The sequence below is a fragment of the Pyxicephalus adspersus genome, chromosome Z (genome assembly GCF_032062135.1).
Source record: "Pyxicephalus adspersus chromosome Z, UCB_Pads_2.0, whole genome shotgun sequence".
NCBI classification, from domain to species: domain Eukaryota; kingdom Metazoa; phylum Chordata; class Amphibia; order Anura; family Pyxicephalidae; genus Pyxicephalus; species Pyxicephalus adspersus.
In genome coordinates, this window is record NC_092871.1 from 58,499,341 (window position 1) to 58,518,263 (window position 18,923).

An 18,923-nucleotide genomic window follows, 5' to 3' on the forward strand; every position below is an offset into this window, starting at 1 on the left:
TATATATATGTTTACAATCCACTTTCTCCACGAAAGGACTATTCAATGGAAAGAACCTTCACACCACAAATTTCCAATTTTAGTAAATAAATGTAAAAGTAAATAAATGTAAGACAGAAAAACAGTAAACCTGAGGATGCAGAGGAGCAGCAGTTAATCTACAAAATATGTGAAAATTCTTCCAAGGAGCGATCACCGTTTATAAAAAGTTTTTGGCTGACCAGTATGAACCCACATCAAGCTAGTGCAGGCTAGATAATACAATCAATTATTTGATTGATATAATTAAAGAGGTTCCCAAAATGAAGTGCTGCAACACATGGAGCTGATGGCAAAACAAAGCTGACTTTACATCTTATATCCATGTTGGACCCAATATCCTTGAGTCAGATATGACCAGACATGCTGATCAGATTTTCGTGTTGTTTTGGGAGGGTATCCATGATGCTAAAGCCCAGAGAGATCAACAATAACCTTGATGAATATTGTATCTTCCCGAATGTAGGAATTTTTGCCCTCCAGTTTGGCAAGGGGACAGAACAGAGGGCAGCCACTGGCAATATTCATTTCGCTTACAGGCCGCTGAAAGGAAGAGGAAGTTATGTCAGGTCTGAAGGCATCAATGATGTGCTCCCGATTGTTCTGGTCCAGCAACATCAAAGTTACCTGTCAATAGGAACAAAGCAAGATTCAAAACTGTTAACAGATAAGAAGGGAATTTCAACTCTACTTTAAACCAAAAATAGGCAATCTTTTATGAAAAATGCTACTAAAATGCTAAGGGTTAGATTCGTGTCATGCTTTTGATTCTCTCTGTATGGTCAGTGGAGAGATTTCCCCCTTCACTTCCTGAAGATTCTTCATTGAAAGATCATGGCACTACCACTAGCCTCAAAATAATTGATACAAAGAGTGAGGGGTATTCAGGAAATTCAACTCATGTCAAAGTCTTGGATGGCACTGGAGACAGCAATTAAAACCAAACATCTAACTGTTCCCTTCCCTATTCAAAATCAGAAAAAAGATTTGGTTGGAGTTACAATTTAACATTTCTATTGCTTTACAAGGGACCGATAAGTAGTTCAATGCGACAAAAACAGCTTGTGTTGTGTTAAAGTATGGAAGAGATCTAACAGCATTTTTGGAGCAGTAATTTTTTTCCCCCGATTCAGACCTCTGAACCATGCAGAGAGTGGGGCAAACATCAATCACTTAAACCTAAATACACACAAACATATACTTTCTTATTTCAGCAGTGCATTCCGTTTTTCCCCTAAAGGCAGGTTATGTATAATGAAAAACTGACCTTTTGGTTGAATGGCCACCTCAGAAGGGCATCGCTGGATCCTTTCATGACCACAAAAAAGAGGGAGAGGTGTGTTCCACGACCAGTTCCATCTCCATTCAGGTATATTCGTAGACACATCTTGTAACCATATTTACTAGTATAGAAAGCTGGATCAAAGAAAAACACAGTGTTTGATTATACAGTTTCTTCATCATTATCGATTGTTATGATCCCTTCCTCCAGAAGACCTGCAGCCTTACCTCCATCTGCACTGCTTGTGTCTTAATTGGGGACATTAATGGGTGTATTACAGAATGCAATTCAAAAAGCAATGATTGTGTGAAAAGGACAGCAGGCCATAGAAACCAGAGTTTAGGTTTTGATGACTAGACACCAGTCAATGTAATCCAAGTTTGCTGCTGCAGGTTATCGAAATTAGTACACAGGCACTGCATGATCTCAGAAATGCAGTGTATAAATTCTTGTAAATAAACATAAGGCAGATGCATATTAACATGAACTGTAGTTATGAATGGACATCCAAATCACACCAACCTTGTGAACCTCATGAAATTCTTTTAGACTTCCTAAACATTTAATCACCAACGTTCGCCCAATTAGTACCTCGCCATTCCCAAAAGTCTTGTGTCACAAAGCTACAGAAAATGATGTGTCAAGAAAGGATGTAGACATGGCATTCCGGGCTAAATTCAATGTGGGTTTTTTGGGCAAAACATACTATACTTGGGTAAAGAGGATGGTATTTGTAATTGATCTTAAGTTTTTTTTTTTTTTTTTTTTTTTTTTTTTTATAAGGAATGATGAGAACAAGATAGGAGGGTGTACTGAGAAGTTCCTGGCTTTGCCCAGAAAGAAGAGTGCCAGAGTTATGCAATACCACATTTAATCAACATATTCCCCCCTGAGACTGATGCACTTGGTACAGCGTGGTGGCAGCTTTTCTAGACCTTTTCTAGAAAAAAAAGTCCTTTGATTGGGCTGCAAACCAGCTCTCAGAAGCATCTTTGATGTCAGAAATGTCCTCAAAACTTTGCCCCTTCAAGTGTTTCCAAAAATTCAGGAATAGATAATAGTCTGAAAGGGCCAGGTCAGGCGAGTAGGGGGGGGGGATGGTGGACCATTGGAAACCCAGGGTGTTCAATTTGGCAGCCCAACGTTGGACGTGTGTGAAGGTGCATTGTCTTGCAAAAAAAGGATCCCTTTGGTCAACTTTCCACGGCTTTTCGTCTTAATTGCCTCCTTCAGCTGGTCCAGGAGGTTAGCTGAGACTGAGCTCTTCTGCAAACCCTTGTAAATCTTTAAAGACTAAAACAAACTCTGCAGTTGTTTCTTTTTGCATATCAAAGCACAGATTGCTCCAGAAGTTTATGAATGTCTGGGCTCCATAAAGTTTTTTTTTATTTTGCTTTGTTTGTGATTACCAGTGAGGTTTTTATACAGTAACTGACACCATGCTTCCTAATAATATGTTGAGACAAACATCTGTCCTAATTGCATTTATAAAAATATTGTGCCTGTTCTTACATACAAATTCAACTTAAGAACAAACCTACAGTCTATATCTCGTATGTAACCTGGAAACTGCCTGTAGTTAAAAAGTTCAGATAGAAATTTCCCAATTTATAGTCATCCAAGGAGCATCCAAACACTGGCACTTTTTTCTGCTGGAATGTTTCCAACCAATGTTTTGCTGGCTATTTCAGTTATTTCTAAAAATTTCTAATTTTTAGAGACTCTTTAGTCCATGGCAAGGTACCGATGGATGGGCGTAAGGCCAATGTGGTTCCTATCTTCTAAAAGAAAGCAAAGTCATTACCAGGTAACTACAGACTGGTTAGTTTAACGTCCATATTTGGAAGGTTCTAGAGAGTTTGATAAAGAACCACATAGAGGAGTTTCTGCTAGAAATTAATAATATATGTGATAGTCAGCATGGCTTCAAGAAAGACCAAAGTTGTCAAACAAATTTACTCTCTTTTTATGAGGAAGTAAGTAAACAGGTAGACAGTGGAGTAGCAGTTGATATAGTGTACTTGGACTTTGCTAAAGCATTTGACACTGTACCCCACAGACAGTTAATATGCAAGTTAGGGTCAATAGGTTTAGAAAAGTCAATCTGTAAATGGATAGAAACTGGCTTAAAGACCGCATCCAGAGAGTTGTAATTAATGATTCATACTCTGAATGGTCTAAGGTTATTAGTGGTGTACCTCAGGGTTCAGTGTTGGGACCTTTACTGTTTAACATCTACAAGCAGACCTGGATGTACTGTTGGACTGGGCAGCCAACAACAGGAAACAACAACAGGAAAATGACATTTAATGAAGATAAATGTAAAGGTATGCACTTGGGGGCTAAACACATGCATGCTTCATACTGTCTAGGGGGAATACATTTGGGAAGAGTCAGAAATGGAAAAGGATCTGGTGATTCTGGTAGATCATAGACTTAATAACAGCATGCAATGCCAAGCTGCAATATCTACTTTAGTAAAGCAAAGTACTTTCTTGTATTAAAAGAGGAATAGACTGCAGAGATTGATACCTAATCCTACCCCTGCACAAAGCATTGGTCAGACCACATCTGGAATATGCAGTTCAGTTTTGGGCACCAGTTCACAAAAAGGATATTGTGGAATTGGAGAGAGTGCAGAGAAGGGCAGCTAAACTAATAAAAGGAATGGAGCAGCTCAGCTATGAGGAGAGGTTATCTGAACTGAATCTATTCTCCCTTGAAAAGAGACATTTAAGAGGGGATATGATCACCCTGTGTAGATCATTACAAAGAACTGGAGGGCGCTCTTTGCGTCTGGAGAAAAAGAAGTTTAAGCTCCGGATAAGGAAGAAAATCTTCACTGTAAGGTCTGTGAAAATGTGGAATCGGCTCCCTCGGGAAGTAGTTTCAGAAACTACTATAGATTGCTTTAGGAGAGAAAAGGCTGGGTGTTTTTCTAGAAGAACAGAATATAACTGGGTATTAAGGCTTTAAAGTAAAGATAACAGTGACTGTTGATCAAGGGAACATCCGATTGTCTCATGGAATTAGGAAGGAATTTTATTACCGTTGAGGCAAATTGTACCAGGGTTTTTTTGCCTTCCTCTGGACCAACTATGTCTTAGAGGGTTTTATATGTGGAATATGTTTATTTCCCTAGTGGCTGAACTTCATCATCTTTTTTCAACCTAACTTACTATGTAACTATGTAGGGCCCGGAGGAGTCTGCAAGAGGACAGCTGAGATGGACATCCTTGACTACTGTTCATGAAGCTCTCCCGAAAATACATTGCTCTATAAACTTAAAATCACCTGGACCCATAAGAGACACTTAGAATCCACAGAATAAGAACTCCCTTTACTGACTGAGAGTCATCTTGAAGAGCCTATGCCTCTGTAAAGATACATTTATTCTAACAGCAACTGCAGGAAATAGAGGTAGCTTGGCAAATTAAGCCATGGACTGCAATTCTCTTTTTACTGAAGTCTGTAATGGGCATACCTTGGATAAGAATGTTGATTGGATGTGATACTAGATCCTTCATGCCAGGTGGGTATAGCTATAGGATATAGCTGCCACAGCATAGGCAGGTAAAATATGTAAATTATAAAAACTCCACTTTTAAATGGCATTTTTGGGAAACACTGAACAGAATAGGAGAGAAATATGTGACAAAAAGAAAAACTACAGAGCAAAACGTTTCCCATTTTCACCTATGAGTGGGAAAAAGTTCCTCCATCTGGCTGATTTCCAGTGATCTACTCCAATCACATGCGCTCCTATACTCCAAACACATCCTAAGAAGTGAGAAATATTTAAATTCAATAGTAGTTCTTCCACCTGGCTGATTTCAGGTGATGTGCCACCTACATTCTACACTCTATGTTCTTAGTCAGATACCTAGTCTACGTCCCACATAACTTCACAAAGCTGCTAAAGAGACTCACGAGGAGAGAACATGGCTGGGCAGCGGCCTATAATAGCATCCTGTCGCTTCTTGTTAAACTCTGGAATTTTCCACACAAATATGCCATCAAATGTTGAAAGTTCTGCCTCCTGTAGCCTTGTCTCCAGTTCTACCAACTGTAGGTCCTTCTGTCCAAGCGTACGTTCCAGTTGTCTTACCTAAAGAAACAAGAGATAAGAGAGTAAGGCTGCATAAACATGCTTAATTATTGTTGTTGGAAACAATCTTTCACATCAGCGACACATGAAAGAAAGATGAACAAATCTTGCGCCAGATAAAACTAGACTTTCATGGACGCAGGATGTCCATGTACAATCTGTGTTATGGAAACTTCGCCCCACAACAATGTAAATGGTCTTTTAGTTTTAGAAAAAAAAAACAGCTGAATTTAGGATAATGGTTAGGTCTAGGGTCCAAATTTACCCTCTGGTAATGCAACTTTTTTCTTGCCATAGGGCAGCTTTGTTCTTTGAAGCCAGTTAATTTTCGCTACTTATGAAGCCAAGAAGGTTCAAACTTGCACTAAAAGGTAATATTAACAAACACAAGGCTTCAATCAACAGAGAAGACCCCAGGACCCTTGTCGGAATCACCTTGGTAAGAAGGGTATCAATCTTTTCCTGATCTGTTCTCCGAAGCTTCATGGTCTCCTCAGTGATTAGGCTTGCCCTTTCCATCTCTTTGTTAAGGACACAGACAATATTTTCCATCACTGTGCTTCTCTTCTCCAATGTCTCAAGCTTCTGAGGCAAATCTTTGAGTGTTTCTGATGTTGAATGCAATAGGGTCAGGGAAGATGTGCTGCCCTGCACAGACATTGACCCCAAACGCTGGGTGACATCACCCACTTCCTTCCTGTGTGGCTGGATAAACTCCCATACTCTAGCCAAATGCTCCACCAAGAACTTAGTCTCGTGTTCCAGGCACTTATCATTCTCCACCTAAGTACAAAATAAAATTAGGTTAGCAAGTGGCTGAAAAATAAACAGTAATGAAGAGTATTATATAAACCCCACAATAAATAAAAATTATTGTCATCACTGTGGCAGTACCAAGGGCCCCAGTAGCACAATGCCACTATTTGCAAAGTGTTTGATTATGGTGAACGTATAGTGAAGTTTTGACTCCACTTTAATTAGGTAGGTATTAGGCAGATGTGTCAAAAGGTATTTTAAATTCTATATATCAACAATCCTTGAGGTGGCATATTAGATCAGACAGTGCCCAGGTTTACCTGTGCAGTGTTTGGTTTGTGATATAGATGGTCAAAGCACTGGACCTAAAATAATTTTTTAAGCAGTTCCTTACCTTCAGTGATACCATCCTCCCAGACATACCAGATGCCATCAAAAAAGGAGGACCAGAAAACTAGAACTATACCAACTTTCTTTTAAGGAGAGACCTAAGAAAACTGAGATTTTACACAATATTTGGTTAACAGGAACTCCATCCTAATGATTCTAACATAGCTGAATTAAAAATCCAAACAGGACAGGCACAGTAGCAAATTGGTGCTGGCTAGCAGGAACTCAGTTGAACAGAATGGAACTTTCCAGACAGATTCCCTTTTCTCTTTTACAATATGCATTATCCAGCAACTATTAGTTTTTGGTAGAAAAAAACATTTTATATGTATTTAATCTTAACTGTAATTGCTAATTAGCCATCACAGCCACAGTAAATCACTGAGCAATGCTTACCATCTCTGTGCAACCAGCCACCAAATATCGACATGGCACTCTGCACCGGCCACACGACTTCACATGATCCTGAAACTGAAACAAAAGACTACTTATATCCCTCTGATCTTGCATACAACTTCAAACAATTCACTTTTGTTCCACAAAAACATGTAAGTGTGAATATTTCTGGATTAATTATTGTCTGACATCCATTTATATTGGCTTAAAATCTGTTTGTTATTAATTAATTAATAACCAATGTATATAGTGGGACATCAATGTGTGCTCTAAACAACATAGATCATCATGTTATAGAGAGCTCATTATTTTGGAAAGTGTATATCTACAATATAATACTTGTATGAGTCATTATAAATTCTAATTTAAACATTATCTACTGGTCTAGATACAATTTACGCAAATAATCTATGCATGCTGTCAATACTCCTGAAGAAGCTGTATCTGGCGAAACGCGCCAAGTATATCCAACAACATGCTTTGATGATCAAACACTGTATATGGTCAACAATATATAGGTTGATAAGTTGTTATATGTCTAGTGAAAAAAATTGCTTTGTCTGTGGTTGGACCCCAAGGGTAATAAGGTGGTTCAAACCAACTTTTGATTACTGTGTATTGTATTATGTAATCATATGACTTCAAGGATTATACCCGACCACTAGTTGTGTACAGTGGCATTTTTTAATTGACAAATCCTAATATAAACATTGGTAATGTATGTTTAATACACCGTTTGTGCCGAAAACCCTGCTTAAATCTGTCTTTTTTTTTTGGATCTATTAAATGATAAGGGTAGGCACGTTATTGTCCTATTTACAGTAACTGTGATATATTACCACCATCATCATATTTCCAGTGTTCATAAGAAAGGCAGCAATTGTACCTGGAATATTTTCTTTAGCAATATACCTTAACTTAACTTGTTTTCAGGGTCTGGAGACAAACAATTTCTTGGAGAAACAAATTACCTTCTCTCTGGGAATCTTTTTCTTTCCACAGCCTTCACACGTCATGGGGAACTTTGGGCAAATTTCATCATGAGCCTATACATACCAGAAATATACAAACTAGTCAAATTATATGTATTACAGAATCCAATGGTAACACCAGAACATTGTCTATAATAAGGCAAATGGAAAACTTGACAAGTAAAAAAAAAAAGTCAGAAACTGCTACTTGTGTAGACTAGAATTACAGCTGTGGCCTTTTACTATTTACAGTTTGCATGAAACACTTTGCTTACAAACTAAAAATTGACCATGATAATAGCTGCCATGATGTCACAGGAAGTTCCACTGAATCCTAAAAGAAGAAATACAGTTAGGTCAAAAATATTTGGACAGAGACAACTTTTTTTCTAGTTTTGGTTCTGTACATTACCACAATTTTAAATGAAACAACTCTGATGCAGTTGAACTGCAGACATTCAGCTTTAATTCAGTAGGTTGAACAAAAAGATTCCATAAAAATATGAGGAACTAAAGCCTTTTTTAAAACAATCACGTCATTTCAGGGGCTCAAAAGTAATTGGACAAATTAAAAAGCTGAAATAGCTGAAATGAACTCATGGACATCACCAGATGCTGGGTTTCCTCCTTTTTAACGTTCTTCTGCCAGGTCTTTTCTGCAGCGGCTTTCAGTTGCTGTTTGTTTGTGGGCCTTTCTGTCCAAAGTGGAGTCTTCAACAAGTGAAATGCATGCTTAATTGGGTTCAGATCAGGTGACTGACTTGGCCATTCAAGAATATTCCACTTCTTTGCTTTAATAAACTCCTGGGTTGCTTTGGCTGTATGTTTTGGGTCATTGTCCATCTGTATTATGAAACGCCTCCCAATCAATTTGACTGCATTTAGCCGGATTTGAGCAGACAGTATGTCTCTGAACACCTCAGAATTCATTTGACTGCTTCTGTCCTTTGTCACATAAACACTAGTGTCCCGGTGCCACTGGCAGCCATGCACACCCAAAACCATCACACTGCCTCTGCCATGTTTTACAGATGATGTGGTCTGCTTTGGATCATAAGCTGTTCCAAACCTTCTCCATACTTTTTTATTGCCATCATCGTGGTAGAGGTTGATCTTGGTTTCATTTGTCCAAAGAATGTTTTTCCAGAACTGTGCCAATCCAGCTTTTCTATTCTTGAGGCTTATGAGTGGCTTGCACCTTGCAGTGCACCATCTGCATTTACTTTCATGCAGTCTTCTCTTTATGGTAGACTTGGGTATCGATATGCCTACCTCCTGAAAAGTGTTGTTCACTTGGTTGGCTGTTGTGAAGGGGATTCTCTTCATCATGGAAATGATTCTGCGATCATCCACCACTGTTGTCTTCCGTGGACGTCCAGGTCTTTTGGAGTTGCCGAGTTCACTAGTGCTTTGTTTCTTTCTCATGATGTACCAAACTACAGATTTTGCCACTCCTAATATTGTAGCAATGTCTAGGATGGGTTTTTTCTGTTTTTGCAGCTTAAGGATGGCTTGTTTCACCTGCATGGAGAGCTCCTTTGACCGCATGTTGTGTGTTCACAGCAAAATCTTCCACATACAAGCAAATTCCCCCCCTCAAATCAACTCCAGGCCTTTTATCTGCTTAATTGATAATGACATAACGAAGGAATTACCCACACCAGCCCATGAATTAGCCTTTTAATTTGTCCAATTACTTTTGTGAATGAAGTGTGTTAAAAAAAAAGTCTTTAGATACTCACATTTTTATGCAATCTTTTTGTTCAACCCACTGAATTAAAGCTGAAAGTGTGCAGTTCAACTGTATCTGAGTTTCATTTCAAATTAATTGTGGTAATGTACAGAACCAAAATTAGAAAAAATTTCTCTGTCCAAATATTTATGGACCTAACTGTAAATCCTTTGCTGCTTGCACACCATGTCTGTACTGTTATAAATAGGTCCTGAAATGTAATCCAGTTATGGTTTACATATACTTTACAGACAGTCCAATTTATGTTTACTTATTTAAAGCAAATGCTATTGTCGGTTTACTGTTACCTTATACAGCCCTGAACCCATCCTTGAACACAACACTCTTTTTGCACATTTTACAGTTGAACTAATATGTTTATTGCTGTACTGTGAAAGGGGGTTTACTGATAGTGCTGAAGCTGTATCATCCCTCTCCCCACAAAGTGCCAGCTCAAGCTTTAGACATCTTCTCTGTAATCTGTTCTTGTGGAGAGCAACTGTTAAAACTCCTATTTCATGTCGTTAGTTTCATATATGGCACCAGCAATCATGGGCTGACCTTGGCAGTTGCGTTTCTAAGTTTCTGGGCACTAGTTGTGAAATAAATCTCGTGATTATTGACTTCCAAGTCTGGGTCAATAATTTCAGCTTTATTTAGAAGCCAATGAAAGGACTCAGATTGTCACCCTGATCTGGAATTTTAGCTGCTGTGCATTTTTAGGAAGGAATGAGGGAAACACACATATAAATGCTTTAAAACAAACATTTAGGAAACATAAGGAGGATTGGGGAAGTGCAGAAACAGCATGTTGTACCTTGATATCCGGGAAGTAGAAGGAAAGTTTGCAGTATCTACAATTTAGTTTCCGCTCTGGACACTCACGCTCATTGTGCCAGTCCTTTTCGCTAACTTTGATGAGCTGTTTGCATGCCGGACAGGGTGCTAGCATAAACAGGCACTTCCCTTCATGGGTGGCCTGAAAAGAGAACGCTGTTATTCCATGTTTACAGCATAGAGTGTCTTATGTGAGCTTATGAGGTGTGGTTGGGGTGGAGTAGGATACAAAAACACACTGATAAAAACACAGATATTTCCAAGAATCCTTCTCTGCAGCATGAGATCTCAGGGCCTTTGCAAGTGTGCAAGCAGAAGTGTACATTGATGATGGCCCCTTCAGTATACATAACCATATGTTTGAGCATAACATAAATGCCTTTATGGGTATTATCCAGAGGTTGAAACTCGAGTCACCCAACTTGGATTCGAGACGACTTATGTCGCCTAATGAACAACTTGCAACTCGACTTGGGGGTTTTCCCCAGCGACTTGCACCTTGACTCGCAACTTGCTTTCTCTGCCGACAGCTGAAGGGGGAAGGGAGGAACCTACACCTTCAGCTGTCAAAGGAGAAAACTTAGAATGCAAGAAAGGTGGGGAGGAGCTGTGGACTTAGAAAGCGATCCTGTGCTCAAGAACAGGATCAGAGCTGTTTCTATATTGGGACAAATGGGGACCTGAGACTTGACTTGGGACTTGCTGTCAATGACTTGGGATTCAACTTAGACTTGAAGGGTGACGACTTAGTCCAACCTCTGGTGTTATCTTTAAAGGAGTTAGGCAAAATTAAAAATCTAAATTTCCCATGGTGTAGATGAGCTTAAAACTATGATAGTCACATTTTGTGCGCTGACTATTCATTGTAAAAATGTAACACTCCTTTTGCCCTGATTGATTTATTCACAGTCGAGCACAGCAAACTTTCAGGTGTGTGTGGGATGTCGGCTCTGCTGGTGCAACAATCTGAAATGTGACCAATGCAAAAGATTAATTTATCAATAGTAGTTTAAGACAGCAAAGTCGGCAGGGTGAGAGAACTGGTACATACTACAAATATTTAACACAGAGGCCTTTCTTCTATTTTAAAGTGTTAAAAGAGTCACTTTCATTCACAGAATGCTATATATACTCCAAGTGCTAAACTGTAGATTACAAAGGGTGGAAATAAAATTGGCCATGTCATCAAGGTGAGCGTGTTGTCGATGGTAGAAAAGCAGCCGGCCAGCAATGAAGCTGCCGGTGGGTTGTTTAGTTACTTTGACATGGCTCTAAGTAATGATGTCAGGGATTGGCATTTTCATAGGAAAGGCAGCAACGGTACCTGGCATATTTTCCTAAAGGCAGGGCAAAATTACAATTCATTTGTTAATGTTGAGTCATGATAAACATTCCATGCAGATCACACAAACAGCTATATCAACACTGTGCCAAATGGCCTGCATCCTGCCTATTGAAAAAAAACAAGTTTAGGGTGGATGGGCATTGCACATGAGACTGCACCATGAATATCTCCAGGAAAAGACATCACAACTAAGAACACTGCTCAAAAAAATTATAGGAACACAGAAATTGCATAATAAAATTGATGAGCAATATATTCATGTTAAAAATCTTTATTAATACATTTTGTAAATAAAAAATAGTGCTCTGACGGAACTCAAAACCAGGATCAGGGTTATCAGTAAAATTCCTGGCCAGTTTGTGGTGCTACCTGGAGGTGATGGCTGCACCAATACAAAATATCCCAATAGGGTTTTATTTGGATTTAGATCAAGGGAACTTGTAGGCTAGTCAGTGGCATCAATGCCATTATTATCTAAAACAGGGGTCGGCAAACTCTGGCCTTTAGGCCAGATACGTCGTAGCCGGTAGTCCGTTCCAGGCCTAACGTCCCCTGGCCAATCCGGTTTAATGCCGGCCGGATTTGCCAGGGGTGTTAGGAACTACTGGAGCCGTCAGAGCTCCTGAGCCGCCTCCTTGCTGTTGCTCCCCTATTTACCGCGGGCGGCGTTAATATTCCGCCGGCACGATAAATAGGGAACGCCCCCTGAAGGGAAATCCCTCTCCGCCAAGATTTCACTTCAGGGGGCATTCCCTGGTGGTGGGCGTAGCCATTAGAGCAGGACTTAGAATCCGGCCTAGTGTACTCCTGCCCACCCCATAAACGGCCTTGTGTCCAATAAAGTTTGCCTACCCCCGATCTAAAAACTGCCTAGGCTCTAGCCACATGGGGACAACATTGTCATGCACCAGGAGGAACTCAGGCCTTACTGCACCAGCCTGACAATGGGCATGAACATTTTATTACCTAACAATAGCTAGCATGCCATTAGCTAGTACACCGAGGTCTTTGAGACCCTTCAAAGATATGCCTCCCCCAAACCTTCATTGACCAACTGCAAAACCAGTCACCATGGATGGTATAAATGTTGTATTAGGCAGCATTAAAAAAATTCACCACAGTGCATCCAGGCTGTATCATATCAGAACAAAAAGCCTCACATAAGGACTCATATGCCATTCCCGTTTCCAAATTGTTGCCCTTCTAGGACCCTGTTCAGCTTTACTTGTATAAAGGCCTGTCTCCTAATATTTCCCTCACACTCTCCAAACTGTATTAGGAGACACAGCAAACCTTTTTGCAATTGCACTCAAGGATATGCATCTGGTCCTCCTGTATCTGGTCTTCCTGTGCAACCTTGGTGCAGATACTGTCCAATGCTACTGTACAGTATTAACAAGGGCGCTAACCAAATGCAAAACTGATAAAAAAAAAAAAAAAAAAAATGTATTGACCATATCACAATTCCAGTGGGTTACACATTTACATACACTTTTTTTATTGTGTCAGATTGGTAAATTACAGAAAATGTCAAACCTTTAGGCAATTCGTTTCTCATAGTCTAAACGGATTAATGTATAATGTGTTTTTAAGTCAATGTTGGCTTGCATACGAATAGCTCATGCCTCAGCTAATGAGAATATACACATTGGCGGATATGTAAAATTAAGGGTAAACCCATACCTATTAAAAAAAAACAAAAAAAAAAAAACAAAGTATTCGTGATATTTTCAGGTGGGATTGCTTGTGTCCCTTGGATATCTGTCCATTTGTACTGTAGTACAGCTTGTGGAGTTCTTGGATTGATTTTACTTGCGCTGACATACATATAGGTGACAGAGGTACCTGCTATGGAATGGTAAATATACAACGATTGCTATATATTTTTGTTGGTAAAATAGAAATATATACACATTATCAATTGCATGCCTTTATGATATTATATTTATTTTTTTTTAAATACATTTTTTTTAAATTAACAAAAGAGGTTTGCCCTGAAAGTCTGTATTTTATAACTCCTGATCATACAGAAATTGTATAGTTGGAGGAGATGTGGCAATTAATAGATTGTGAGATATATGTTCTGGTTAGACAGCCTGTGGTTTTTACTTTCAGGGACTTTCCACCTTGGCCCTGATCCAGGGACTTCCCTGCATGTTTTACAAATGAACTCAAAAGGAGTAACCTGTTTGTTACATAGATAAAATCAGAATAAAAATACTGTATATATTTACATTTTCCTGGGGCAGCATGGTGGCTTGGAGGTTAACACCATCTCCAGTAGAACTAGGATTACAGGTTAGAAATATGGCCAGCTCATCTGTTTAGAATTGGAATTGGCTTTTCTTATGGTTTTAAGTTATTAAAAGTTTGGTGCCATAAAAATAGTTCAAACAAGTAGAAATCAAAAATTGAATAACCAACACTATATATACCAAAGAATTCCAATCCAAACAATACTGTACAAATACTGTATTTAGTTGAACACTGACGTATTAAAAAATTGCATGGTTTATTGTAAATAACTATCAGATCACACCTATATTTTACAGACACTTTTTTTATTCCAACAATACCAGAATAATATCCTGTATTGATGATACAAAAGGACAGTCAACTGAACAAAGTATTGACTTTCACTTTTTGCCATTCGCCAAAATCGTGATAAATACCCACTGGTGCAACAGACATGCATTGTGGCCATACACTTTACATGCAGAGGTAGCAGCAGCTTACTGCTACAAAAAATCATGCAGAGGTAGCGGCAGCTTACTGCTACAAAAAATCTGGCAACATGGGTGTATTAAATATTCCCATTATAGCTCATGGTTTTTTCCACTTTTCAAAGGGGTAAGCACAAACAGGCGATCATGAAGTGATGATCAGGCTAATCATTACTTGGTAATTCCGATAGCTGCCTGTCCAGTTGAAAGGCATCATTTAGTGTTAAATAACTACTTTTGTTAATAAATGGGGAGAACAGAAAAATGTTTATGAATAATACAATTTTTCTGGAGAACAAAGCGTAAACCTGGTAACAATGAACATATACTATAAAATGATATATGTACATATGATGTGCTCCTTCATATGTGCACTATTGCTTGGTAGTGCTGTGGCATGACTAAATTTCACTGTTCCTCTCCTATTGTGATTCTAGCAGTGAGGTCCGGCGAGTTGAAAACAATACACTCCCTACACTCTAACTTGTAGTTTTTAAGAAACTGAAGTTATTCAAGTGAATTGTAGACAGACAGCCACTAGAAGATGCAGCTCCAAACGTATCTGTAATACCAAACATGGCACTATAGAATGGTAATTACCTTTACTTTGAAAATTAATAAAGTAAAACAAGATTATTAATATTTGTAAACTAAAACCACAGTTTTACTTTTTAATGAAATGTTTTGTTTGATCCTGGTATCAGATTGTCAAAGTGATTTAGTGTTAAAGTGATCAGGATGATGCCTTTTACACGATGCATATCAATGACAGATAATGGCAGGCTCCTCCCTTCAGTAATTACTAACTTAAAAGTTGCAAATTATTGCAATTTAAACCTAAACCCATCCCAGTAGAGGTGTTCTAATACATGCTGGTCTAATTAAAGATTAAAGCTGCTAAATTGTTACAGAATTCTCCCTCATTGGCTAAATGCTGAAATGACTGCATTTGGAGTTTTGCTGGGTAAATGCTACATAAAGGCTGATTTATTAAAGCTCTCCAAGGCTGGAAAAGATGGACTTTCATCAGTGAATCTGGGTGATCCAGCAAACCTAGAATGGATTTCTTAAAAGTAATTTGCTATTTGTTAGCAAATATTTTTAATCCTGAACCAGATCCATTCCAAGTTTGCTGGATCACCCAGGTTCACTTATGAAAGTGTATCTTCTCCAGAAATGGGAAGCTTTAATAAAACGGCCCCATAGACCTCTGTATATTTTTGTGACCCTTTATCTGGTCTTAGTTTGAACTAGAAAGGTATACTGTTACAATTCCACTTGTGGTCTCTCCACAGACTTGCAATCGGATTGCAATATAACGTTTGTTTACATTTTTAACCACCTGAGAAAGGTTCGGGTTTAACACTTTTTGCAAGTGTTTTTACCCCGAACCACGGCCAGGTGGTTAAAAGAGACCTAGCCACCAGAGTATGTATTTCAACAAAAATCTTTTCATAAGAGAACATGTGATTTTTTAAATATAGTATCATGTTATTTACCTATAAATAATCCCCTACGTAAACATCCAAAAAACCCAGAGACATCTGATGGTCACCACCATCCTAAAAAGTGGTATCAGCAACTCTCCTAACAGTAATGTCAGCAGCTGAAGCAGTCAGGTCACTAAAGTGACACATGATAGTATTCCCCTGTGCCTCTCTCCAGCAAATTAGGAAGGTGAATGAAGAAAAGGAGAGAAGCAGAGCAAGCTTGGCCAACACAGAATATTAAGACATTCTCAGAAGATGAGTTTAATGTACTAGGAAGGAAAAGTCTGTGCTATTGCTGGCAAGTTTAAAGGCACATTGAAAATTAAACAAAATAATTTGTGGAAAAAAACACAGCAAGGAATCACTTTTTTGTGCTTTTACCTGCAATATATTTAGTTTGGGGAGGGTCTCTTTGAACCACTAAACCGTTCTTTTGTGAATGACTTTCCCAGCTGAATCATATATTAATTTTATATTACAGAAAATTTGAATGGAGAATGAGCTGGAACACACAGGAATTAGGGTATATATCACTTTTAGCTGAAGTGTTCCTTCAATAAAGGTCAAATGTAAAGCTTTTAGGTACATGTGAAACATTAAATATAGGTCTATCAATGAATGAGGCCTGTCAGTTCATATTACTAAAAAGGAAGTCTGTATAGATGAAGAAGTCACTTCAACTTGTTCTGGAAAAAAGTTATGATGAGCCAAGAATTTATTATATTGTTAGAGAGGGTTTGAGGCTACGGTTACAAGGCTCCCAGAGCACTGCACATCTCACCTCATACTCCCTGACTGTGCCTCTCCACGAGCAACCGTTATTGTTACAAATAGCAGGTAGACTTTCCACCTCTCGCCGTGCAGCGTTATCTGGAAATGCCTGCAAATGTCAAAACAAATAAAGATGAAATGCTGTATACCATTCATCGTACCATATCATTTATCACACAGATACATACTTACTGCAAATATTTAAATCATGAAAACCTAATAAGTTCACTAATTAGGACAGTGCACAAAAAACAAATGAAGGTACTAATGATTACAGTCCTCCCACACAGCTGCAGTTTCTTTGCTGGCAGAGAGATGGGCTTTTCATTAACTGATTGACACACCTTGCATTCTGTGAATAAGAAGAGGATGGGGATGTGAAAGACACTGAATGAAAACAAGAGTGCACATATCTGGAGTTACACACACCAGAGCAGAAGAATTACCAGGAGCACTGCATTCAGTGAAATGGCCACAAGCTAGACTTTACCAGTTACCTCAGTGGAGATTTGACATACAATTGCAGTAGTATTAACAAAAAAAGTCCTTTAGCCCTGTATCATCTGCAAGAAACATATCAGGTTTGGGTAGATTGACCCATTAGTCCAGTGACAAAGATGTGTTGGTTTTCTTTTGTTCTCCACCTTTCTGTGGTTTTACCCTCTGACCCTATGATACTACAGCACATGGTGTAGAAAGTGCCTTTGATATCTGTAACAAACACATGAACATGAGTCTGTTATAGAGAAAATATTTCACAAAGAGGTGCTGGGACATGGTATATGGCTTTTTTTCTTTCTTGTCTTAATATTTTTAGTGAATTCAAAGCATTCAATCACTCAAGTACATGAACACTCCCAATTCCCTTTGACACAGTTCTTTTGTCTACTCATAAGTCTAGAGCCAGTTAAGCAAGCTACAGCAAATTACTTTGAAAAGTCAGTCAACCTAAAAAATACTTTTTTAATAATGGAAAAATGGCTTTTTAGTATTTTGCATATTAGACACAAGCAGTTAAGCAACCAGATCAGGTAACCACCACATAATTTACTGAAGTCATTGATTTTTCAGGCTGCAGACTGGCAGCTAAAGGAGACACACGGAGCACTGCAGACCAATCTCAATGCTGACAAAACTTAAAGCAGCTTGTCCAACTTTTCAGACAGCAGAATGAACCTAGCAAACCAGTAAGAGAAATGTTGCAAAGTTTCTTCATGGGTGAAAGCTACAGTTATATGGGCTGTATTGAGAGATTTTTTTTTAAAGCTGTGTAAGTGGGGGGAATTCCAGAAACACTGACATTAGAATAGGTCTATGATCTTAGGATTGTGACCATTCCTAGGGGTGGGGGAAACAGACATTTATGTAAACATAACAGACATGAGTATGTAACTGCTCCTTTTCTAGAAATGTACTGTATTTTACTGGTAAGACATTCCATTAAATAGGAATCTTTCACATTCAACACATAAAAGCATTCCTTTGTAGGGTCTTTATTCAGGTTTAGAAATGTACAAGACCAGATCATCACAGTTACCAGTAAAGTGATGTTCTTGGGAATGCTGAATACTCAGACATATCACTGCTTCAAGAAAGGGATGTATGATGTGATGTTAGGAGAAGCAATGAGAAAACCTCCTTGAAAAAGCTGAAAAAGCTGATAAAGACAGAATGTAAGGGAAATCCACCCAATGTGAAAGAGCAAAGAAACCTGACAGGTTCTAACCCTTCATCACTAAAAAGAAAAAGAAAAAAAAAAGAAAAGAAAAACAAATAATCATTGACTTTAGGTTACGTACTGTGCTGCTTTCCAAAACAGATATCCCCTCTTCGAAAATGCCTTCCTGAATGCAAGCGGCACACTTCTGAGGACCAGAGCTGAAAAAAGCCAAAGAGCAGACAGTGGATACAGATTCTTTTTACTGCTATAATATGTCAGAGAGCAGAGTATCCTGCGACAAAGGACAAAATGACTTTCACTATTATGTGACTATTATATTATAAAGTGCTTATAAACCCTGACAATGAACTTCTCTTAATCCTTTGGTCTGTTAAACACAGCACTGAAGTATTTTATTGTATC

General features: G+C 38.6%; 1 protein-coding gene across 12 annotated transcripts in view; it reads right to left on the bottom strand.

The window, feature by feature from the left end:
* Positions 1-98: 98 nt before the first annotated feature.
* The window catches only part of TRAF2 (TNF receptor associated factor 2), a 46,229-nt gene continuing 27,404 nt past the window's right edge, over positions 99-18,923 (bottom strand). For all 12 annotated transcript variants that reach the window (XM_072429829.1, XM_072429831.1, XM_072429824.1 and 9 more), the window contains 9 exons: positions 18,640-18,718; positions 16,851-16,949; positions 10,492-10,653; positions 7,943-8,017; positions 6,972-7,046; positions 5,865-6,212; positions 5,252-5,429; positions 1,307-1,455; positions 99-666 (listed from right to left, as the gene is read on the bottom strand). In XM_072429829.1, coding sequence (XP_072285930.1) covers positions 448-666; positions 1,307-1,455; positions 5,252-5,429; positions 5,865-6,212; positions 6,972-7,046; positions 7,943-8,017; positions 10,492-10,653; positions 16,851-16,949; positions 18,640-18,718 — 1,384 coding nt within the window. In that variant the 3' untranslated portion in view covers positions 99-447. The remainder of the gene's footprint in view (positions 667-1,306; positions 1,456-5,251; positions 5,430-5,864; positions 6,213-6,971; positions 7,047-7,942; positions 8,018-10,491; positions 10,654-16,850; positions 16,950-18,639; positions 18,719-18,923) is intronic.